At 50.8% G+C, this 24,441-nt stretch overlaps 1 protein-coding gene across 2 annotated transcripts; it reads left to right on the forward strand.

Annotated features, from left to right (window-relative positions):
- Nucleotides 1-5,338: 5,338 nt before the first annotated feature.
- On the forward strand, nucleotides 5,339-22,101 carry NEIL2 (nei like DNA glycosylase 2). Of its 2 annotated transcripts, XM_074384172.1 has the most exons (6): nucleotides 5,339-5,422; nucleotides 7,340-7,479; nucleotides 12,943-13,295; nucleotides 17,105-17,301; nucleotides 20,535-20,762; nucleotides 21,883-22,101. In XM_074384172.1, the coding sequence occupies exons 2-6, from the start codon at nucleotides 7,342-7,344 to the stop codon at nucleotides 21,948-21,950; spliced, it is 984 nt and encodes a 327-aa protein (XP_074240273.1). In that variant the 5' UTR covers nucleotides 5,339-5,422; nucleotides 7,340-7,341; the 3' UTR covers nucleotides 21,951-22,101. The 2 variants fall into 2 exon arrangements, with proteins under 2 accessions (XP_074240273.1, XP_039317059.1); XM_039461125.2 differs by lacking the exon at nucleotides 21,883-22,101 and having other exon boundaries at nucleotides 20,535-21,860.
- Nucleotides 22,102-24,441: the final 2,340 nt, after the last annotated feature.

Below are 24,441 nucleotides of genomic sequence, written 5' to 3' on the forward strand. Positions count from 1 at the left end.
TCTGTCCAAAAAAAAAAAAAAAAAAAAAAAGATTGATGTCTTGAGTCTCAAATGGAAAGCAGTGTCTTCACTGTGACCCAATTAATGAGGTTAAAAAATGGTTCCAGAATTATGCAACCAACGAACATTGTTCCTCAAAGCAGCCACCGTGGAAGCTGAACTTATTTCAGGAGGCAAGCTGCTAACGATTGGGAAGTCAGCATCCCTAAGTTTCCAACAGCTGGCCTGAGAGACTGAATGGAACAAATGAAACTGAACCCTGCTAAGAAAAAGAAGCCCAGACTGAGATACCATGCCTGACTCATTTACAAATCATGTGGGGTCTCGAGACCATCTGGCTCAAACCCTTTTGTCTCTCAGTCAAGGGAACTTGCCCAAAGCCACAGAGCTGGTGTGAGGAAGAGCAACATTTACTGACCACCCCCCTCCACTAGGAGGTCCACGGGACTGACCTAGGGTACGGCCCTTGCAGTTAATGCGCCTAACACGTGGGGGCGCCCGTGTCCCCCCTTCAGCCTCCACTACATACCGAGTTTTCCAGCCTTCAATCTGTAAGCAGCCCCGAAATTCTATCGAAAGGTTCCTGCGGCTTATTGAACATAACTGCATATCACACTCTGCTAGCAGCTTTCTATAGTCACAGGAAACACTTCCATGTCCCCCCTGCAGACGTTTCGCACATAAAAAAGATACGGCCCATGAATTTTAGCCAGTTGTTGAAGGTCACAGAGCTAGTAAGTGCAAATCAGGGTTCAAACAACATCTATTTGACTCCAGAATCTGGGCTTTTACACCCTACTCCTGCGTCTCCGAAACAGTGCAGATCGGCAAGCTGGGAAGTCCCGCCCAGTCTGGGTCTAGACCGGCAGTCCAAGAGGAAGAGTCTTTCAGTGTCTTTCTAGAAGTTGAGGAGAATCCTTGGCTCCAAATTCTCCCAACTCAAACGTGATGAAAGCAAGACCTAGAGGCACTGGGGAACAGGGCTTATTGTCCAAGGCCACATACCGCAAAAAGAGGGGAACTGGGCCGGGCGCGGTGACTCAAGCCTGTAATCCCAGCACTTTGGGAGGCCGAGGCGGGTGGATCACGAGGTCGAGAGTTCGAGACCATCCTGGTCGACATGGTGAAACCCCGTCTCTACTAAAAATACAAAAAATCAGCTGGGCATGGTGGCGTGTGCCTGTAATCCCAGCTACTCAGGAGGCTGAGGCAGGAGAATTGCCTGAACCCAGGAGGCGGAGGTTGCGGTGAGCCGAGATCGCGCCATTGCACTCCAGCCTGGGTAACAAGAGTGAAACTCCGTCTCAAAAAAAAAAAAAAAAAAAAAAAAGAGGGGAACTGGAAGAGTCCCCGGAACCTCAGCCCCTCCTCCCGAGGTGCCCCTAGAGCCACGTGGACCCTCCCGGTGTGCCTCAGAATCCCCAAACTCTTTCAGCAGCAATGCAGTCCGTTCCTTACAGGGTCCTAGTGTCCATCTCTCTCACTCCGTTCCCTGCATTCTCTGGGGCGGCTGTATTTTAACCTGTTTTCATGTGCATTACAATTCCAGCTCTGTTGGAAAAAACAGGCCCAAGAAGGAAGGAAGAGCAATTGATCCTGCGGCTCTTAGATAACTGGGCGCCAGAGCCGGGTGCGGCGGGTCGCGCCTGTAATCCCAGCACTTTGGGAAGCCAGGCGGGCGAATCACGTGGTCAGGAGTTTGAGACCAATCCTGGCCAACATGGTGAAACCCCCGTCTCTACTAAAAATACAAAAAAATCAGCTGGGCGTAGTGGCGGGAGCCTGTAATCTCAGCTACTGGGGAGGCTGAGGCAGGAATCACTTGAACCTGGAACGCAGAGATTGCAATGAGCCGAGATCTTGCCAAGGCATCCAGCCTGGACCAGAGAGTGAAACTATGTCCCCCGCTCCCCAAAAAAAGGGAAAGATGGGAACCTATTCTTACAGTGCTAAGGCCCGCTCCAGTGGGCTTGGGAATTGCCCCAATCCAGCAGGCAGACAAATAATAATTACTAAAATGTTTAGTGATTGCCATACACCAGATCCAGTGCTGGAAACCCAGTGCGGTGACCATACCCAAAGCCTGATGGAGGTGAATCATTTCAAGAAATCCCGCCGGGCGCGGTGGTTCAAGCCTGTAATCCCAGCACTTTGGGAGGCCGAGGCGGGTGGATGACGAGGTCAAGAGATCGAGACTATCCTGGTCAACATGGTGAAACCCCGTCTCTACTAAAAATAGAAAAATTAGCTGGGCATAGTGGCGCACGCCTGCAGTCCCAGCTACTAGGGAGGCTGAGGCAGGAGAATTGCCTGAACCCAGGAGGCGGAGGTTGCGGTGAGCCAAGATCGCGCCATTGCACTCCAGCCTGGGTAACAAGAGCAAAACTCCGTCTCAAAAAAAAAAAAAAAAAAGAAAAGAAAAGAAATCCCACAGGGGCTGGGCTCCGTGGCTCAGGCCTGTGATCCCAGCACTTTGGGGCAGATTACCTGAGGTCAGGAATTTGAGACCAGCCTGCCCAACATGGTGAAACCCCATCTCTACTCAAACTACAAAAAGTAGCTAGGTGTGGTGGCGGGTGCCTGTAATCCCAGCTACTCCAGAGGCTGAAGCAGGAGAATCACTTGCACCTGGGAGGCGGAGGTTCAGGTGACCCAAGATCAGGACACTGCACTGCAGCCTGGGCAACAGAGTGAGACTCTGCCGCAAAAAAAAAAAAAAAAAGAAAGAAAAGAAAAGAAAAAAAAGAAAAGAAAGAAAGAAAAATAAATAAATAAATAAATTCGTGAGGTTGAGGTCATCATTTACAGATGAAGAAACTGAGGTACAGAAAGGGTGAGTTGGTTGCCCTGGCTCTCCCAGCTGAGTGGTGTATCTGGACTCAGGCAGCCTGGTCTGGGAGCAGGCTTCTAGCCACTCCTCTGTGCAGTCACTCTTGCAGGCTGGCCTTTTCCAAGCCAAATTATTCAGCCTGTTTGTCTTAGAAAGATGATTACATATGCTTGCACAGCACTTGGGTATACTTACAGTTTATGTGTGTTTCCTAGTTAATATCTCATTTAATCATTCACTCAACATGGATGAATTGAATCATTCACTCAATTTGTTGAGAGTCTACCAACTGCCAGGCGCTGTGCCCTAAATCCTTTCTGCTCAAAATGTGGCTCCTAGGGCAGGCGCAGTGACTCACACCTGTAATCTCAGCAGTTTGGGAGGCTGAGGCGGGCAGATCACGAGGTCAGGAGTTCTAGACCAGCCTTGCCAATATGGTAAAACCACTCTCTACTAAGAATACAAAAATTAGCTGGGCATGGTGGTGCGTGTCTGTAATCCCAGCTACAGGAAGCTGAGGCAGGAGAATCGCTTGAACCTGGGAGGTGAAGGTTGCAGCGAGCCAAGATTGTGGCACTGTACTCCAGGCTGGGCAACAGAGCAAGACTCTGTCTCCGAAAAAAAAAAAATGTGGCCCCTAGACCAGCAGCATCAGCATCACCCGGCAGCTGGCTGAAAGGCAACATCTTGGGCCGTGGTGTAGACCTTAGAATCAGCATTTAAACAAGCTTCCCAGGAGATTCACAGGCACATTGAAGTTTGAAAAGTATGGCTTTGTAATGTTTCTATAATACTATGAAATAGATATCTCATTTAATGAATGGAGTCTGAGATACTGTGACTTGTTTGTAATCCCCATGACTAATAATCAAGCAATACATGCAAAGAGCTCACAACAGTGTTTTGCACATAGTATGTGCTCAATAAAGAATATAGTCAATGACAGAGCCAAGCTGTGAACCATCTGGTTTTCAACTGCATAGTCCCTTAGCCTCAGAAGAACCCATTTAGGCACCAGGTATTCATTCTACCAGGTGAGGCGAGGATTGTGGATATGGCTTCCCTCTTAGCTCAGCCAGTCTACAGGAGCTAGGGGGTCCAGAAACTACCATTGTGGTGAGCCTGATCCTGTAGCAGGGGCATTGTAGGGTTGGGACGTTATTCTCCAGAAAAGGCCAGATATAGAAAGAGGGGACCAGAGGCGCTCTGAGGGATGTCTCCTGTAAACCCCATGTCCTCAAACCTCATCCCCTCTGCCTCCAGGATGCCTTTCTAGGTGAGCACCCTATACCCTAGGCCTCCCTCCCCTCACCTCCTGCCCTTGTCTCTTCAGTAGGTGGCCACTGTGGGAAGGCCACTTGCACCCTCCCTCTCAATCAGTAGGACACAACTATGTCTCTGACAGTGGGCTGGGCTTGTCTCCCTGTGCTGACCAAGTCCTTCCCAGGGCCCCTCAGCTAGGGTCCGTGGTGACTTCACCCTAGCCGAGTTCCGGAACACCTGCTGGGGACTTCCCCAAACCTCCCTCCTAACTTCCTGGAACTTCCTGGAAAGTGCTTGCTCCCGATCCTTCTTGGAGAACTACAGACAAGAAAACATGCTTATTTTAAAACAGCCTATTATTTTTATCTCTTTTATTGTTTGAAATAAAACTTTAATACACAAATATTTTAAGCAAAATTTGCTTATAGTAAACATTCAAGTAATAATATTCAAATAATAGAAAGCAAAAAAAATCCCCCACCCGTTCAACATTTCACGAGTCGTGACCACGTGTTTCCTTTGCACCATACTTATTAGGCTCGGAGGCCACGCAGAACCCACGGAGAGGCTTGTCACTGCGGGAACGCCCAGGCTGTGCCATTCGCACACCCATTGCCTTTTCCCTATAACTGTCTCCTTGGGACAAGAAATGTTCCAAGAGGGCCGGGCGCGGTGGCTCACGCCTGTAATCCCAGCACTTTCGGAAGCCAAGGCGGGCGGATCACCTCAGGTCAGGAGTTCGAGACCAGCCTAGCCAACATGGTGAAACGGTCTCTACTAAAAACACAAAAATTAGCCAGGCACGGTACTACGGAGGCTGAGGCGGGAGAATCTCTAGAGTCCAGGAGATGGAGGTGGCAGTGAGCTGAGATCGCGCCACTGCATTCCAGCCTGGGCGACAGGCTGTCTCAAAAAAAAAAAAAAAAAAAAAAAAAAAGTTCTAGGAGCGTCTCTCCAATGTTAGTCCCAATCTGCGCCCTCATTCCATCCCGGCTTTCACTCCCGACCCCTGGCCGCAACCCCGCCTCCAGTGACCCCCCGGGACGGAACCCCCGGCCCACCGCAAGGGAGCAGCCGCGACCCCGGCTCCAGGGGATGATCCCCGCGCCTGCGCGCACCCCAGAGGCAGCTCCGCGCCCGCCACCGCCTCCGGGCCGACTCCACGCCCACCCAGGGGAGGAGCCCCGCTGCCTCCACCTACAGCGGGGTCCCGTAGCAGGTGGAGTCCACGTGGGCCCCGGCGCCGAGAAGTCTCCGCCCCGAGCTGGAGCGGCTGGGCTGGCTGCGGAGCGGTGCTGGGGCTGGCCGAGGGGCGGCCACCCGGAGCCGGTGAGTGCAGCCGCCCGCCCTCCGGTAGACTCGCGGCCGGCGGGGAAGTCGGGAGGGAAGGGCGGGCGCGGTACCCTCCTCCGTCTCGGCCGCCTGCGGAGCTGCTGCCCACGCCTGGAAGCCCCCAGGGACCCTCAGACCCGCGTCTGCGCCCCTCTCCCCACACCCCGAGGCGGAGTTGGGAATGCAGTGGTCTTAGAACTCCCTCGGGCACTCGGAAGAGAACGGGGAGACGCCCCTTCCCTTCCCCGGGGGGGTGCAGCGTCCGCCTCGCGCTCCTGGGTAGCCCCCGGGCAGGGAGGGCCCGAGGGTGGGCACGGCGTCCTCCGCGACTCTGCGAAGCCCCTTCAGCGTCTCAACTTTCAAGGCTGTTGCAGAGGCGGCTTGCACCTCTCCAGCTCCATAAAATCCCTGGAGGAAACATGCCCATGTGTCCAGAAATTTTAAGGACTTGGTGCATTTCAGGTGAAGGCTTTTCCAGAGGCTTTCCCGTTGGAGAGGATGAGGCTCCCAACTGGTTAGGGTCAGCAGCGTTTGGCAGGTCTCCCTCCAGCCCGGCGCTTTTGTCAGGATTCCCTGTAAAGTGTCTCGAAACCTGATGAGGGGAAGTATTACATTTCATCGAATTGGCACCAGCCAGTCAGTGTAAGCAGCACGTTATTGAATGTGCTGCTGCTGAAACTATGAGAATGCTGAGATTGTTAGCCATCCTCATTTCTGAGATTTAAAAAGTCTTCTAAAGTGTTTTTTACGGTCTGAATTATAATAGCTACCACATACCCGGTATCTACTTAGTTCTTTTCGATTTTCACCATAACTTACAGAGAGGCTGGTGCAAGAACCGGTGGTTAGGCAGCTGACCTGGGTGAGGCTGGGGGTCCCCTCTGCCCGAGCAGCCGGGGTGTAGACCACTCAGACTGCTCTCAGTGGACTGGGATGATTTGGGGCAGGGAGAGCAGAGGTGGCACCGTAGCCCTGCGTTCGCATTGTTGTGTTTTGCTTTGTTTTCTGAGATGGAGTTTCGCTCTTGTTACCCAGGCTGGAGTGCCATGGCACGATCTCAGCTCACTGCAACCTCTGCCTCCTGGGTTCAGGCAATTCTCCTGCCTCAGCCTCCCAAGTTGCTGGGATTACAGGCGCGCGCCACCATGCCCAGCTAATTTTTCTATTTTTAGTAGAGACGGGGTTTCACCATGTTGACCAGGATGGTCTCGATCTCTTGACCTCGTGATCTACCCGCCTCGGCCTCCCAAAGTGCTGGGATTCTAGGCCTGAGCCTCCTCGTCCGGCGGGCATTGAAACAGAGCCACAGCTGTTTCTCGGTGATCAGGGATAAGTATCTGCAGTTAAGCTGGGCGTTAACTGCATGGCTGGGGGTCTCGCTTATGATTCTGAGCTCTGTGCGTGTTGCAGTCATCTCATGCACATCTCCCCCAGGTGAGTGGTTGGTGGTCCTGGATGGTGGGATCCACATCTTTGTCTTTTCACTCTGGTCCCTTAAAAAGTGGGAAATAGGTCAGTAGCAGTAGGTTGGACTGGCTGCTTTTTGAGAGTGGGAGGAGGGAGGTCAGAGAAAGCCAGGACATTGTTAGAGGTTCAGAGTCCAGGCAGAAAGCAAGCAGGGCCAGCTCCCCCGGTGGCAGCTGTCGCTCAGGAGCAAAGTGGATAGTGCACATGATGTGCTGCCTAGCACACTGTTGGTGCTTAATAAGTGTCTTGAAGAAAGGTGAGAGGGGCTGCCTTTGCTGCCAGGTTTGCCACACCCTGCCGCAGCTGGTGCTTCTCTGTCATTTGACTCCCTCCCAGCCATGCTCCCTTTTTGGCCATATTGGCTTTTAAAGTTAGTTGGCACCTGTTAGAGATGTTAGAGATAAATGAGCTAAGTCTGTGGCCTCTTTTGCCCATTGCTACCTACAGGGATGCCAGAAGGGCCGCTGGTGAGGAAATTTCACCATTTGGTCTCCCCCTTTGTGGGCCAGCAGGTGGTCAAGACAGGGGGCAGCAGCAGGAAGCTACAGCCCGCCGGCCTGCAGTCTCTGTGGCTCCAGGATGCCCAGGTGAGCCTATCCTCCACTGAAGGTAATAATGCAATTACCTCCCACCGGGTCCATCCCACAAGACCTGGGAATCATGGGAGCTATAATTCAAGGTGAGATTTGGGGACACAACCAAACTGTATCGTTTTACTGCCAACCTCTCCCAAAGCTCATATCCTCACATTTCAAAACCAACCATGCCTTCCCATCAGTCCCCCGAAGTGTTAATTCATTTTAGCGTTGACTTAAAAGTCCACACAGTCCAAAGTATGATCTGTGACAGATCATAGGCAAATTCCATCCACCTATGAGCCTGTAAAATCCAAAGCAAGTGAGTTACTTCCTAGGTACAGAGGGGGCGCAGGCACTGGGTAAATACACCTGTTCCAAGTGGGAGATACTGGCTGAAATGAAGGGGTTACGGGACGCAGGAAAGTCTGAAATCCAGTGGGGCAGTCAAATCGGAAAGCTCCAAAATGAGGTTTGATTCCATGTCTCGCATCCAGGGCCTGCTGATGCAAGAGGTGCGCTCCTACGGCCTTAGGCAGCTCCACCGCTGTGGCTTTGTAGGGTACAGTCCCTCACCCTGGCTGCTTTCACAGGCTGGCGTTGAGTGTCTGGGTTTTCCAGGGTGTGGTGCAAGCTGTCAGTGGATCTACCATTCTGGGGTCAGGAGGACAGGGGCCCTTTTCTCACAGCTGTACCAGGCATTGCCCCCATGGGAACGCTGCATCAGGGCTCTAACCCCCTGTTTTTCTTCTGTACTGCCCTAGCAGCAGAGGTTCTGAATGAGGGCTCTGCCCCTGCAGCACACCTCTGCCTGGAAATCCAGTCATTTCCATGCATCCTCAGAAATCTAGGTGGAGGGCTTCCGTACCTCAGTTCTTCTATGCACCCGCACGCTCAGTCCATGTAAATCATGAAGGCTTGGGGCTTGTACCCTCTGAAGCAACAGCCTGAGTTGTGCATTGGCTCCTTGTAGCTGCAACCAAGTCCCTAGGCTGCATACAGCAGGGGGGCCTGGCCCTGGCCCAGGAAACAATTTTTTCTTCCTAGGCATCTGGGCCTGTGATGGGAGGGGCTGCCGGGAAGGTCTCTGACATGCCCTGGAGAGATTTTCCTTATTGGCTTGGTGATTAGCGTGCAGCTCCTGGTTATGAAAATTTCTACAGCCAGCTTGAGTTTCTCCCCAGAAATTGGGTTTTTCTTTTCTACTGCATTATCAGGCTGCACATTTTTCAAACTTAGGCTCTGCTTCCTCTTGAATGCTTTCCCACTTCGAAATTTCTTTCACCAGATACCCTACATCATGTCTCTCAGGTTCAAAGTTCCGTAGATCTCTAGGGCAGGGGACAAATGCCACCAGTCTCTTAGTATAGCAAGAGTCACCTTTACTCCAGTTCCCAACAAGTTCCTTGTGTACATCTGAGACCACCTCAGCCTATACCTTATTGTCCATATCACTATCAGCATTTTGATCAACACCTTTCAACAAGTCTCTAGGAAGTTCCAAACTTTCCCACACTTTCCCATCTTCTGAGCCCTCCAGTCTGCTCCAGCTTCTGCCTGTTACCCAGTTCCAATGTTGCTTCCGCATTATCTTTACAGCAGCACCCCACTCCCGGTGACAATTTACTGTATTAGTCCGTTCTCATGCTGCTGATAAAGGCATAACCAAGACTGGGTAATTTATAAAGGGAAGAGGTTTAATGGACTCACAGTTCCACAAGGCTGGGGAGTCCTCGCTATCATGGTGGAAGGCGAAGGAGAAGCAGAGGCATATCTTATACATGGCAGTACGCAAGAGAGAGCCTGTGCAGGGGAACTGCCCTTTATAAAACCGTCAGATCTGGTGAGACTCAGTATCATGGGAACAGCATGGGAAAAACCCACCCCCATGACTCAGTTACCTCCCACTGGGTCCCCCCAGCAACAAATGGGAATTACGGCAGCTAAAATTCAAGGTGAGATTTCAGTGGGCACACAGCCAAACCGTATCACACATTTTGTGGTCAGTGATGTTTAGTCATCAGTTGATGGACGTTCGGATTGTTCAACCGTTTTGACTTACATGGATAATGCTGCTGCGGGCATTCATGTGCGAGTATTGGTGTGGATGTATGTTTTCATTTCTCTTGGGAACATTTCCTAGGAGTGGAATTGCTGGACCATATATTGTGTTTACCTTTTTGGGTGTCTTCTGTAGTGTTTTCTGAAGCAGCTGTATCATCATTTTATCATCTCACCAGCAATGTGTGAGGACCAGTCCTTCCATTTTTAACCTCTTCCCGCAGCACCAGGGGCCTCCGTGTCTCCTGCTCACCTGCGGCCAGGGTGGGTGGGTTCCCTGGGTTCCCTCTTCCTTGGGACCCCCTTCTGCTGCAGCAGAGGACTCTGCTCTGCCTCGTCAGTTACCCTTCCTGTGCCCGTTTTTCGTTGTCTGTGGGGGGCTTTGTACCTCTGTCTGTTCCTCCTCTTGCTCTTGAGGGTTTAGAGCTCTTTGGTGCCTTTGGCGGGTTTGTTGGGAGCAGTGCTAACAGCGCACACCCCAGCTGCTGTCTGGCCAGGAGCCCCCCTCCTAGTGTGGGGCTTCCACCTGTGCCTACAGGTCTGTCCCCTCAGCGGGGGACACCCTGTCGCCCTGTCTCCTCTGCCCTCCTCTCTTCTTGTGAAGCCCAGCCCGGGTAACGGCCACCTGCCCCTCATGCTGTGGGCGCTTCTTCCGTATGCAACCTCTGCTTCTACCCACAATTTTCTTTTCTGTTTTTTTGTACAGATGGGGGTCTTACTTTGTACCCAGGCTGGTCTCAAACTCCTGGGCTAAAGCCATCCTCTCATCTCAGCCTCGCAGAGGGCAGGGATTACAGGCATGAGCCACTGTGCCCGGCCCACCCACACTTTTCTCCGTGCTCGCTTTTCATACTTGTGCCCCTCTCACCCCTACCACCTTTTTAAATTAGAAAAAAACTGTGATGAAAACCACTTGAAATTTACCGTCTTTGCTATTTTGAAGTATCTAGTTCGGTAGTGTTAGATGTATTCACGTTGTCTGACAGTTTGCCTGAACTTTTTCATCTCCCCAAGCTGAAACTCCGTACCTGCTGAACACGAGCTCCCCATCCGCCCTCCCCGCAGCCCCTGGCAACCGCTTTTCTCCGTTCTGTCTCTATGAAGTTGACTCTCCCAGGTACCCCGTATCAGTAGACTCATACGGTATTTGGAGTTTTTTTGACAGGCTTATTTCACTTAGTATAAAGTCTTCAAAGCTCACCCACGTCGTTGATGTGTCAGAATTCCCTTCCTTTGCCAGGCTGAGTGGTATTGTAGACCACATTTTGCTCATCCGTTCATTCATGGATGGGCATTTAGGTTGCTCCCACCTTTTGGCAATTGTACATAGTGTCACCTCCCCTTTTAAATGTGAAATTTTTTTTTTTTCTTGAGACAGAGTTTCGCTCTTGTTACCCAGGCTGGAGTGCAATGGCGCGATCTCGGCTCACCGCAACCTCCGCCTCCTGGGTTCAGGCAATTCTCCTGCCTCAGCCTCCTGAGTAGCTGGGATTACAGGCACGCGCCACCATGCCCAGCTAATTTTTCGTATTTTTAGTAGAGACGGGGTTTCACCAGGTTGACCAGGATGGTCTCGATCTCTTGACCTCGTGATCCACCCGCCTCGGCCTCCCAAAGTGCTGGGATTACAGGCGTGAGCCGCCGCGCCTGGCAGAACAGCCATCTTTAAGCACAGACCTATAGTGGTCAAAAAAGTAACACAGACATTTCCAGTATTAGTAGATGTTTTGGTTTTTATACTCTTTGAAAGACTGCCTGAACTTCAGGCTGTGTAGAACCGACTCATCCTGAAATCTGGGCACACACATACTGCATATCAGGAGGCGAAGTATGAAAATAAACTCAAAGCATGGGCTGGGTATGGTGGCTCACGCCGCTAATCCCAGCACTTTGGGAGGCCAAGGCAGGTGGATCACTTGAGGCCAGGAGTTCGAGATCAGCCTGGCTAACATGGTGAAACCTTGTCTCTACTAAATATACAAAAATTAGCTGGGTGTGGTGGTGTGAACCTGTAGTCCCAGCTATTTGGGAGGCTGAGACTAGGGAATCCCTTGAACCCAGGAGGTGGAGGTTGCAATGAGCCAGTATGATCCCACTACACTCCAGTCTGGGTGAGACTCCATTTGAAAAACCAAAATAAAGAAAAACTCAAAGCAGCTGGAACATCCTTTAACACACATTTTCTATATTTATTTTCTTCTACTGAAATCACTTGTGGTGAGATGAGGTGAGTCCTTTGCCTTGTACAGTTTACAGTGGTAATTTGAGTCGTTGATCAATTTTTGTTTTGGTATCTAATTTTTGTTGATGATAGTTTCCATATGAAGTCAGGTATGCTGGCAGAGGGGTGGTGAGGTCACTGAGTTTCACAGTACGTTGTTTTTAGCTGCTCTTTGTGTGTGCACATGTCTGTGCGTTCCCAAGCACTGTTTTTATTTCTGGAATAGAAAATGTATCATGAGGCCCGGCGTGGTGTCTCACGCCTATAATCCCAGCACTTTGGGAGGCTGAGGTGGGCGGATCACGAGGTCAGGAGTTCAAGACCAGTCTGGCTGACATAATGAAACCCAGTCTCTACTAAAAATACTAAAAAATTAGCCAGGTATGGTGGTATGCGCCTGGAGTCCCAGCTATTTGAGAGGTTGAGGCAGGAGAATTGCATGAACCCGGGAGGTAGAGGTTGCAGTGAGCCAAGATCGCACCATTGCACTCCAGGCCGGACAACAGTGCGAGACTCTGTCACACACAAAAAAAGAAAAGAAGGCCGGGCGCGGTGGCTCAAGCCTGTAATCCCAGCACTTTGGGAGGCTGAGGCGAGTGGATCACGAGGTCGAGAGATGGAGACCATCCTGGTCAACATGGTGAAACCCCGTCTCTACTAAAAATACAAAAAATGAGCTGGGTGTGGTGGCGCGTGCCTGTAATCCCAGCTACTCAGGAGGCTGAGGCAGGAGAATTGCCTGAACCCAGGAGGCGGAGGTTGCGGTGAGCCGAGATCGCGCCATTGCACTCCAGCCTGGGTAACAAGAGCGAAACTGTGTCTCAAAAAAAAAAAAAGAAAAGAAAATGTATTACGAATGGATTGAAGGAATGACAATTTATGTTCATATCTTAGCTACTGCATGAAAAAAATTGGGAGCGATTCCCCTCAGATATTCCAGGTGGCCCTGCCTTCTAGCGTGGGTCTGTTTCACTGCCCACTAAGCCTCATGCTTGCTCCCAGTCACTTTGGAAACCACCTGCGAACTGCCCACACCACTGGAGCAAAGGAGCAAAAGGCAGAGCCCGAAGACTGCATTTGGGAAGGCTTTGAGGATGGGGCGAGAAGGAAGAAATTTGCAATAGGCTACGTAGCTGCATTCCCCTGTTCCCCTCTGGATCTATAAGGCTTAGATCTACGTTCATTTTTTCTAGGTCCATGGAAAGAGATTATTCCTTAGATTTGATCCAGATGAAGAAATGGGGCCACTTGGCAACAGCCCACCACCAGAGCCTCCACAAAAAGACACGCAGAAGGAAGGGGCTGCAGACCCAAGGCAGGCCCGGGAGCCCAGCGGGTGGAAGACCCCTGATGGATCATCACAGTCTGCAGGACTGGTCCCCCAGGGAGAGGGTGACTCACAGTGTTTGGCAGGAGCCATCCCTGCAGAAGGTGCTGGAAGGTGGCTGCGTGTCTGTTTTGGTTTGTTTGGCAGCATTTGGGTGAACGAGTTCTCCAGAGCCAAGAAAGCCAACAAGAGGGGTGACTGGAGGGACCCTGCCCCCAGGTAAGGGTGTGGCCATCTGATTCTCATGGGCCCTGATAGTCATGGGTCCCTGCTTGGCAGGGTTTGGGACTTAGGCAGCAGGGACACACTGAGGACGAGGCCACCTCTGTGTCTACCAGTGATAGGAAGTGGACTGTGGTCTGGCCAGGAGAGGGTCGCACAACCAACGGTGGCTGGGAGAAGGGTAGAACTTTCCCAGCGAATGTGGCACTTGAGGGGGAGACGTCCCTGAAGAACATTTCATTGCCTGACTAGTGTGCTTTGAGTTTAGGGACAGGATTTCCCAGTTATTTATTTTTTTTAAGTATATTGCTTGTGTGTCTATTTTTTATTGAGATATAATTAACATACAGTAGGATGCAGATTTTTTTTTTTTTTTTTTTTTGAGACAGAGTTTCGCTCTTGTTACCCAGGCTGGAGTGCAATGGTGCGATCTCGGCTCACCGCAACCTCCGCCTCCTGGGTTCAGGCAGTTCTCCTGCCTCAGCCTCCTGAGTAGCTGGGATTACAGGCACGCGCCACCTTGCCCAGCTAATTTTTTGTATTTTTAGTAGAGACGGGGTTTCACCATGTTGACTAGGATGGTCTCGATATCTTGACCTTGTGATCCACCCGCCTCGGCCTCCCAAAGTGCTGGGATTACAGGCTTGAGCCACCGTGCCCGGCAGGATGCAGATCTTAAGTGTTCAGTTTGATGAGTTTTTTATTTATTTTTTTGAGATGGAATCTTGCTCTGTTGCCCAGGTTGGAGTGCAGTGGGGCAATCTCGCCTCATGGAAACTTCTGCCTTGCAGATTCAAGCAATTTTCCTGCCTTAGCTTCCTGAGGAGCTGGGGCTATAGGCGCGCACCACCACACTGACTAAGTTCTGTATTTTTAGTAGAGACAGGGTTTCACTGTGTTGGCCAGGCTGGTCTGGAACTCGTGGCCTCAAGTGATCCACCTGCCTCTGCCTCCCAAAGTGCTGGGAATGCAGGCATGAGCCACCGCGCCCACTGCAGTTTTTAATGTATGAATGTGAAGATCAACATTTTGTACATAAAACTCTATTTAGGATTAGGATTATGTCCTTCGTGTTAATTCCCAGAGGAGTCATTGCTGGTCAAAGGGAATGCACGTTCTTAGGGCTGCACGTTTTTATGGCCTTATGAACTGCTAGTTGAGCTGCAATCTCATGAATGTTAGGTCGTTTGTGTACTTCTTATCAATGTATTGCAGCTTTTGGACAGAAAGTTTATCTTTGTGCCGTGTGTTGCCAGTATTGTTTGAAGTCTGTCCTGTGTCCTTTCACTGTGCTTAGGATGCCTCTTGGCATTTGGGACTTTAAATTTTTATGTCGTCAGTGGTGGGTGTTTTTCTTGGTTTCTCGTAAGTTTCCCCTTTTGCTAAAAAAGGCCCCTTCTGCCCCCAGAGAAAGTCACGTGACTTCTATTTTCTGAAGTTTCGTGATTTTTAAAAATGTTTAGAACTGTAGTCTGTCTTTTTTTTTTTTTTTTTTTTGAGATGGAGTCTTGCTCCGTCATGAGGCTGGAGTGCAGTGGCGTCATCTCGGCTCCCTGCAACCTCTGCCTCCCGGGTTCAAGTGATTCTCCTGCCTCAGCCTCCTGAGTAGCTGGGACTACAGGCGCACGCTGCCATGTCTAGCTAATTTTTGTATTTTTAGTAGAGACGGGGTTTCACCATGTTGGCCAGGGTGGTCTCAATCTTTTGACCTCATGATCCGCCCACTTTGGCCTCCCAAAGCGCTGGGATTACAGGCGTGAGCCACCGCCCGGCCAGATCTGTAGGTAGTCTTTATTTGTGGCACGATGTAGATATCATAGGATGCTATGGGCTATAAAAATAACTTGGAGTAGCGTCTGTGGTCAGGAGATGTGGGGCTCCCATGAAGGGAAGTTGAGGAGGAGGGTGGGCGTTGGGGTTGCAGTTCTAAGGTTCTGGCTTCACGTTCTTAGGATTCTCCTGGCTTTGAGCTTTCCTTGCGTTGGTTTTGCCCTTAGACCAGCAGCAGTAGGTGACTGCAGCTCCAGGATTTTATCCACACCAACAAAATCCAGAAGAGAAGGTCACTTTTAGAAGTTGAGATGACGATGGCCGGGCGCGGTGGCTCACGCCTGTAATCCCAGCACTTTGGGAGGCTGAGGTGGGTGGATCACGAGGTCAAGAGATCGAGATCATCCTGGTCAACATGGTGAAACCCCGTCTCTACTAAAAATACAAAAAATTAGCTGGGCATGGTGGCGCGTGCCTGTAATCCCAGCTACTCGGGAGGCTGAGGCAGGAGAATTGCTTGAACCCAGGAGGCGGAGGTTGCGGTGAGCCGAGATCGCGCCATTGCACTCCAGCCTGGGTAACAAGAGTGAAACTCCATCTCAAAAAAAAAAAAAAAAAAAAAAAGATGACAAAACTTTTCTCAGAACCCCCAGCAAACCTCTCATCATCAGGAGCCTGCCCTTTGCTGAATCCTGGATTAGTCACCAGCTGGAGGCATTGAAATGCACTCCACGAAGCAGGCTAACCCCTGAGCTTTCAGATATATTGCCACAGAGTGAATGTGTATCATGCCCCTCTTTTTAAATCTCTTTTTACCTGGTTATGTCTTTTCTCATTTACTTGTTTTCTATTTATTTTGCTTTGTCCCTTTTTTCTTTAATACGCTGGCCTGAGTTTCGTCTGCTTTGTTGGTCTTTGAAATAAATAATATCGCTTGCAGGCGTAGTGACTCATGTCCGTAATCCCAGCACTTTGGGAGGCTGAGGCAGGAGGATCACTTGAGCCTAGGAGTAAGAGACCAGCCTGGGCAACATAGTGAGACCCTGTTTCTACTAAAAATAAAAATAAAAAGATTAGCTGGGTGTGGTGGTGCATACCTGTAGTCCCAGCTACTTGGGAGGCTGTAGTGGGAGGATAGTTTGAGCCAGGGAGGTTGAGACTGCAATGAGCTGTGATTGTGCCACTGCACTCCAGCCTGGGCAACAGAGCAAGACCCTATCTCAAGAAAAAAAACTAACTAAATAAAATTATATATTCTTTCTGTATGGTGGAAAGGGTACATGGAGTATTTGGAGTACTGAAAATACTAGGTTAGGTGTGCTTAGCTTATGGCTGTGATCTCAGCCCTTTGGGAAGTGGAGGAGGGTTGATCGCCTCCAGGAGTTCAAGACCAGCCTGGCCAACATGATGAAATACCATCTCTACCTAAAATACAAAAAATTAGTCAGGTGTGGTGGTGCACACCTGTAATCCTAGCTACTTGGGAGGCTGAGACAGGAGAATCGCTTGAACCTGAGAGGCGAAGATTGCGGTGAACTGAGATGGAGCTACTGTATTCCAGCCTGGGCGACAAGAATGAAACGATGTCTCAAAAAAAAAAGAAACTATTATAAGTAAAAAATGATGCATTTAATATGCCTAGCCTACCAAACATCATGGCTTAGCCTAACTTAACCTTATTTGTGCTCGGGACAATTACATTAGCCTGCAGTTGGGCAAAATCATCTAACACAAAGCTTGTTTTATACAATGTTGAATGTCTCATATAATTTATTGAGTACTGTACTGAAAGTCAAAGAATGGTTTTATAGGTACTCAAAGTATGGCTTTTACTGAGTGTGCACTGATTTTGTACCATTAGTCAAAAATTAAAATTTGTACCAAAAGTCAAAAATTTGACTTTTGTACCAAAAGTCAAAAATTAAAAGTGAACCACGGTAAGGCAGGGATGTCTGCATGTGTGTATGATCCAGCCACAGAGCGTGCTCTGAATGTATTGTAATGACGTGTACCTAAGACCTGGTCTTTCTTCCCAGGTTGGTCCTGCACTTTGGTGGTGGTGGCTTCCTAGCATTTTATAATTGTCAGATGTCCTGGAGCTCTTCCCCAGCGGTCACACCCACCTGTGACATCCTGTCTGAGAAGTTCCATCGAGGACAAGCCTTGGAAGCTCTAGGCCAGGCTCAGCCTGTCTGCTATACGCTGTTGGACCAGAAACACTTCTCAGGGCTAGGTATGACTGATGGGGAAGGGGTGAGCCCACAGAGTTGCTTAAGGCAAAGTCGTTCCTGTGGGAGTCACAAGACCTGAGACCCGCCCCGCTCGTGCCAGTGCTGTTGGTCTTAAGGGGCCACTTGCTTAATCTTCATTTGACTTCCCTTGTTTTTAAACTGAGGGCATTAGATCGTGCCGTTTTTAACTTCTCTCGGCTTCAGAGTCCACACTCTAATTGTGTTATCAGTTGTGAGCCTTCTGCCAGCAACACGGGAGCATCCCCTCCGAAAGGGCGGGGTCGCGTCCCTATCCCCTCCTCTGCACAGCAGCGCCTGGCCCACAGGAGGTGGCTGAGCTGTGTCGGTAGGGACTGAAGTCGTACAGGCTCTAGCAGAGGAATGAGTTCGTGTTCTAAGGGATGCTGCCCTTGGGTGGATGGAGCCTCCCCGGGTCAGACACAGAGGTGACTCAGTCTACACGAGGCTCTTACAGCACACGAGGGAAGAAGCAGTTTCCCTCCCTGTGCAGTGGCCCGAGCAGCAAAGTTGTGTGCATTTCAGGTTACGGAGAAGTGCTGAGTAATTCCAAAAAACAGATATCACGGTGCATTAGCGGGACTCTGAGCGTGTGCCACTCCTTTGTTTTTTTTCCTCTGAGACAGAGCCTTGCTCTGTCACTCAGGCTAGAGCACCGTGGCTCCGGTTGAGGCTGGATTCTCCTGCCTCAGCTCCCTAGTAGCTGGAATTACAGGCATGTGCCACCACACCCGGATACTTTTTTATTTTTAGTAGAGACTGGGTTTCACCATGTTGGTCAGGCTGGTCTTGAACTCCTGGCCTCGTGATCCACCCTCCTCAGTCTCCCAAAATGCTAGGATTATAGGCGTGAGCCACCGCACCCAGCCCCAAGAGTGTGCCATTCTTCTTACCCACAGCAGGGGAATAATTGTGCCCAAAATAGGCTGCTGAGGCAATCAGGCGAGTTGGTGGTGACAGTCACCTCCGTATCCAAGGTGTGACTTTGCCGCCGGCTCTCCTCCCCTCCCCTCATGAGGGTCAGAGGAGGCCCGGTGCTGCCTGCATTTTCATGTTAGAACCATGGGCATCCCTGTGCCCTCAGGAGCCAAGAGGCATCCGGAGGTGGCTTTTCGGATATATATGGCAAGAGCTAACAACAGGAACAGTAGTAATACGGCCAGTGTGTTCCAAGCAGCTCTGATGTGCCAGGCACGTGATTTTGTCCTTACTGCCATTCCATAGGATAGTTACAGTGGTTTTTCCTTTCTTCCAATGAGGAAACTGAAGCAAAGAACACATTGCTAGTCAGTAGCACAGCTGAGACGTGAGGCCGGGTATTCTGTCAACGAATTCCGGAGAGAATGATGTGTGTAATGAGGAGTATGACTGACGCTCTTGGGAAGAGCAGGAATTCCCTTCACCTGCTCACGCGAGACACAGCGACGCTCGCTCGGCCTCTGTCACACTCACCACCTCTCCTTATGGAGGTCATTGTTGAATGGCCGAGCAAGCGTGGACTCAGGTCACTGTGGGTTAGGAAAGATTGTGATGAATGCCTGGTGGAGCTTAAAGAGTCCTGTTGGAACATTCTAAAGAGAATTACTGATTCTGAAAGGAGGGATCGAGGCTGGCTTCACAGATACTGAGGCAGGTAGAAAAATGGTAGGATGACACCTGCCCAAATACTTCCTAACATAACAGACATCACGCTCAAGATTTCATTTTATTTCTTGAGACAGGGTCTCTCTCTGTCGTCCAGGCTGGAGTGCAGTGGCACAATCACAACCCACTGCAGCCTCAACCTCCCTGGTTCAAGCGATCCTCCCACCTCAGCCTCCTGAGTAGCTGGGACTATAGGTGTATGACACCACATCTTGCTAATTAAAATTTTTTTTTTCTTTTTTGTACAGACAAGGTCTCACTATGTTGCCTAGGCTGGTCCTGATCTCTTGGGCTCAAGTCATCCTCCTGCTTCTGCCTCCCAAAGTGCTGGGATTACAGGTGTGAGCCACTGTGCCCAGCTATACTGGAATACTGGACTTTTTGTTTTTAATTTAAAAAAAGAATTTTATTGGGCCAGGGGTGGTGGCTCACGCCTTTAATCCCAGCACTTTGGGAGGCCAAGGTGGGCGGATCACGAGGTCAGGAGATCGAGACCATCCTGGCCAACATGGTAAAACCCCGTCTCTACTAAAAATACAAAAATTAGCTGGGCATGGTGGCGCATGCCTGTAATCCCAGCTACTCAGGAGGCTGAGGCAGGAGAATTGCCTGAACCCAGGAGGCGGAGGTTGCGGTGAGCCGAGATTGTGCCACTGCTCTCCAGCCTGGCAACAGAGCAAGACTCCATCTCAAAAAGAAAAAAAAGAAAAATTTTTCAGACAGAGTCTCTCCCTTTCAACCAGGCTGGAGTGCAATGGCACGATCTCCGATTACTGCAACCTCTGCCTCCCAGGTTCAAGTGAGTCTCGTGGGTCAACCACCAGAGCAGCTGGGATTAGAGGCGCATGGTACCATGCCTGGCTGATTTTTGTATTTTGGGTATAAATGGGGTTTCCCCGTGTTGTCCAGTCTGGTCTTGAACTCTTGGCGTCAAGTGATTCACCCACCTCTGCCTCCTGAAGTATAGGCATGAGCCACTGAGCCCGACCAACCTTTTTAAAATGATAATAACAGTTAATATTTATTGAGTACTCTACATCCCAGCCACTGTGCTCAGCATTTTTTGGTGAATTCTCATTTACTGCTCACGAAAACCAGGTAAGCCATCCTTGCCTTACAGATAAGGAGACGGTAGCTAATCGAGGCTGGGGAGCTTGCCAGGTCACATGGGTAGGAGCCGCTTGAGCTGGGATTCGAGTGCAGGCAGTCAGATGCCCGAGCCCTGTTTGATAACCTGTTTGCCATGATGGGCCACGCATGACTTTCATTTCATCTCCACAGAGATGTCCAGAAAGGAGGATGTGGGCAGAGACAGGGTGTAGAGGATAGTGTGGGTCAGGGGTGCCAGTATGAGAATATTCTGGAGTTATGTTGAAGGCAGGGTTTTCATAGGGTTTTAAAGGTTGGAATTGTCCCCATTTTACAGACAGGGAAATGGAGGTGGATACTGCTGACCCGCCCCAAGATCCCGCAGGATGTGGGAGAGCTGATTTCTGCCGTGTGAGCTTTGTGGGTGGTTTCGTCACGTGGCGTGGCCTTTCTTCCTCCCTCACCCTCCCCTGCTGTCTTTCAGGGAACATCATTAAGAATGAAGTCCTGTACAGAGCCGGGATTCATCCCCTCTCTCTCGGCTCCGTCCTGAGCGCCTCGCGACGGGAGGCCCTGGTGGATGGCGTGGTGGAGTTCAGTGCAGCCTGGCTGCAGGGCAAGCTTCAGGGCCACCCGCAGCACACGCAGGTCTACCAGAAGGAACGGTGCCCTGCTGGCCACCAGCTGTTGAAGGAAGCGTTTGGGCCTCCAGGTGGGTTCCAGAGGCTCACCTGGTGGTGCCCACAGTGCCAGCCCCAGTTGTCGGAGGAGCTGGAGCAGCGCCAGGTCTCCTAAGGAGCTCCGGGTGCTCGTCATGGAACCTTGCCCCTTGGGGACCCTGACGTCTAAGTGTCCAGAAAGGAGGATGTGGGCAGAGACAGGGTGTAGAGGATAGTGTGGTGCCAGCATGAGAATATGCTGGAGTTATGTTGAAGGCAGAGTTTTCATAGGGTCTGATTTGTTTCTTCTTTTTCTAGTTCAGTTAATTCTTCCTGTTGAATTGCATCATTGTGAAAGATGAGGGAAATCATGGTGTTGGGTAAGGGGAAACGTCCCGAAGGCAGTGGGGCAAGGAAAGAGCTCATGGGAAGTAGCTGTGCTCCCTGCATGGCTTTGCAGATGATGTGGGGTTTTTTTGGTGTTTGTTTTGAGACGGGTCTCGCTCTGTCTCCTCAGCTAGAGAGCAGTGGCGTGATCTGGGCTCACTGTGGCCTTGCCCTCCGAGACTCGGGCAGCCCCCACCTCAGCGTCCCGGGTAGCTGGGACTACAGGCATTGTGCCCGGCTGATATCTGTTTACCTTTTGTAGTGATGGGGTCTTGCCATGTTGACCAGGCTGGTCTTGAACTTGTGTACTCAAGCGATCCTCCCACCTTGGCCTCCCAAACTTGGGACCACAGGAGTGAGCCACCGCACTGGCCAGCCCGTTTTCTTTTCCATTGCTGGTTGATTTTCAGGCCCTCCATTTTGGAATGCAGGAAAATGGGATTATTATTATTTTTCTTGTTCTCCTGGAGGATCCAGGGATGAGGAGAGAGTGGCGTGAGCGCAGTGCTCGGATTTAGCTTCCCGTTGGGTCCTTCCTGCTGGACGCAGACACCCCAGGAGGGGCTGGAGCAGGGAGCTGCGCCGCCCTGGGGTGCAGGGTGGTCTGTAGGGAAAGCTGCGTGTTTACTCCTTAAGTCGTTGTATTTGTGGCTGTTAATATGTTGAGCTCAAATCAAGGGCTGTGGAGAAACTCCCTTAGGCTCTTGGCAACAAGTAAATGAAGCTAGGACAACCACACGAAAATAAAGCTCTTTGTTATTTTCTGTTGTGATCTTTATTCGGCAGTAAAAGGTCTTCAACTAAATAACAGAGCTATTCATGGAGATGGCCTCCAGGCTTACTGGGTTAGCTGAGGAATCTGCTGAAAAGGAACAGGGAGAAGAGGCCGGAGCACACCTGCTGTCCTGCCCCAGGTGAGCAGAGATGGACTTGACCTCTGTCTCATGGCCTCTGCACAGAGATTTGGGGGAGCGAAACTGGAAACACTGACTAATGTTTCTGACTTTCCTTTACTCTGTCTCTCTCTCTCTTTTTTTTTTTTGAGACGGGGTCTCGCTTTGTTGCCCAGGCTGCTGGAGTGCAGGGGGGTGACCGTGGCTCACTACAGCCTCGACCTCCCGGGCCCAGGTGATCCTCCCACCTCAGCGGGTGGGACTACAGGTGTGCACCACCATGTCCGGCTGATTTTTGTATTTTTGTATAGATGGAGTCTCGCCATGTTGCCCAGGCTGGTCTCGAACTGCAGGCCTCAAGCGATCCACTTGCTTTGGCCTCCCAAAGTGATGGGATTATAGGCCCGAGTCACCATGCCCCGCCTGCCCTGTCTTTAATGATTGAGAATTGTCAACAATGGGGAGGGCCAGTTGATGGCAGACCGTCTCTCGTTCTGAAGACTCTCCCTGCACCAGGTGCTCTCTCTGTGTTGAGGGCTCGCTCTCCTTGCACCCAGTCCTCGCCACCTCACTTAACTTCTTGCATATGATCTGCAGAACAACTCATGAAGATGGGTAGTTGCCCTTACTGTCCTTATGTGATAGACAAGAAAATTAAAGAGTCTAGAGAGGCTGAGGACGTCGCTTAAGCTCATGGAGTTAACAAGGGCCAGAGCCATACCTTAGCTCTACTGCCGTAGTGGGCCATAGGCTGGGTGACTCAGGCCGCACACAGTTATTTCTCATCATTCTGGAGCCTGGGAAATCCAAGGTCAAGGGCTGGCTGATTTGGTTCCCCAGCGAGGTGGTTTTGGGGGTTAGAGCTTTATATGTGAATTTTAAGGGAACATAATTCAGTCTGTTACAGGCTACAGTGGAGTTTGGGAGAAAATCTTCGACTTCTCAAGGCCATCGCCCACCCTTTAAAAAAAAAAAAAAGTAAAGTAGCTTATAAAACCTCACTTTTGTTTTATAAAGGCCTGGATTTCAGAAAAAATAATTAAAACCTCAACTCCAGAATAGACAATGGAAACAGATTAATGGATTGATGTGTCTTTAGAAACTTGTGTGTATATATGCACATATATAAAGCATGAAACATCTAAGAATGTGGGCTGGGCACAGTGGCTCACACCTGTACCCCCAGCACTTTGGGAGGCAAGGCAGGTGGGTCACCTGAGGTCAGGACTTTGAGACCAGCTTGACCAATATGGCAAAACCCTATCTCTACTAAAAATACAAAAATCAGCCTGGTGCGGTGGTGTGTGCCTGCAGTCCCAGCTACTCAGGAGGCTAAGGCAGGAGAATCACTTGAACCTGGGATGCAGAGGTTGCAGTGAGCCGAGATTGTGCCACTGCACTCCAGCCTGGGCAACAGAGGGAGACGCCATCTCAAAACAAAAGATCGTGTGTGTGTGTGTGTGTGTGTGTGTGTGTGTGTGTACTGAAATGCACCTTTCTAACCCGTATGGGTAAGACAAAACTTAGACTCCAGGCATGAGCCGCAGCAAATGGGGCTGAGACCATTTCCTGTGATTCGGTGTCTACATGATAGTGGGGCAGGGGCTCCCCAGACATGGCAGGGACTGGACGCCACGGCCTGCATGTATTTTGCTCCGACTGGGTTAGGTAGAAAGGAAAATGCTGTCGTGGTGCCGAGAAGGAAGTTGAAGAAGCGATGGGCAGCTGCAGCTGTGGGAGTGCAGAGGGTGAGAGGCGCGGGCCGTGGTGGCAGTGGGCTCTGGTGGTGGCAGCTGGCCGACAGTGTGGGCATTGGGGCGAGGTGGAAACACGAGCTGACTCAGTGGGCACTGAGCTGCGTGCCAGCAGAGGCCACCGCCTGGCTCATAGGGAACGGTAGAGCTGGTACTGCGTGTCAGCCCCTGAGGCGTGTTGCGCTGGAGCCTGCGACCACCTGTGCTGTGGAGACAGTGTAATGGGGGAGCAAGCCTGGCCCCCCACAAGGACAGGCTGGGCTTAGAGGCACCGACGGGGCAGCTGTCCTGGTAGGAGTCATGATCAGCTGGGAGGCTCGCTGGGTGTAATGGAGCGTGAGGAAAGGTGCAGGACATCTTGTTTAAGGAGCAAGAGAGGAAGCAGGAACCCTGCAGTGACATGGGTGGAACGTAAGTGGGGAAAGGAAACTCCAGGGAGAAGCGGGCTGTCGGGATCGTGAGTCATGCGGAGATGAAGGGGCAGTGATGGAGCCGTGGCTCCTTGGGTTTGGCAGGTGATAAATCCCAGGTCATGATGACCTTCAGCGTGGCAGCAGTGAGAAGGGGGCGTCTGGGAGGGAGGAAGTGGCATGTGAGGGTGGTCTCCCTGCAGAAGATGGGCCTTGGAGGGGATGAAAATGAAGGGCAGGGAGGAGAGCGAAGCCCGAACAGAACGCGGAGGTTTGTGTATAATTAGT

Source organism: Saimiri boliviensis, chromosome 13 (genome assembly GCF_048565385.1).
Source record: "Saimiri boliviensis isolate mSaiBol1 chromosome 13, mSaiBol1.pri, whole genome shotgun sequence".
Classification (NCBI taxonomy): Eukaryota; Metazoa; Chordata; class Mammalia; order Primates; family Cebidae; genus Saimiri; species Saimiri boliviensis.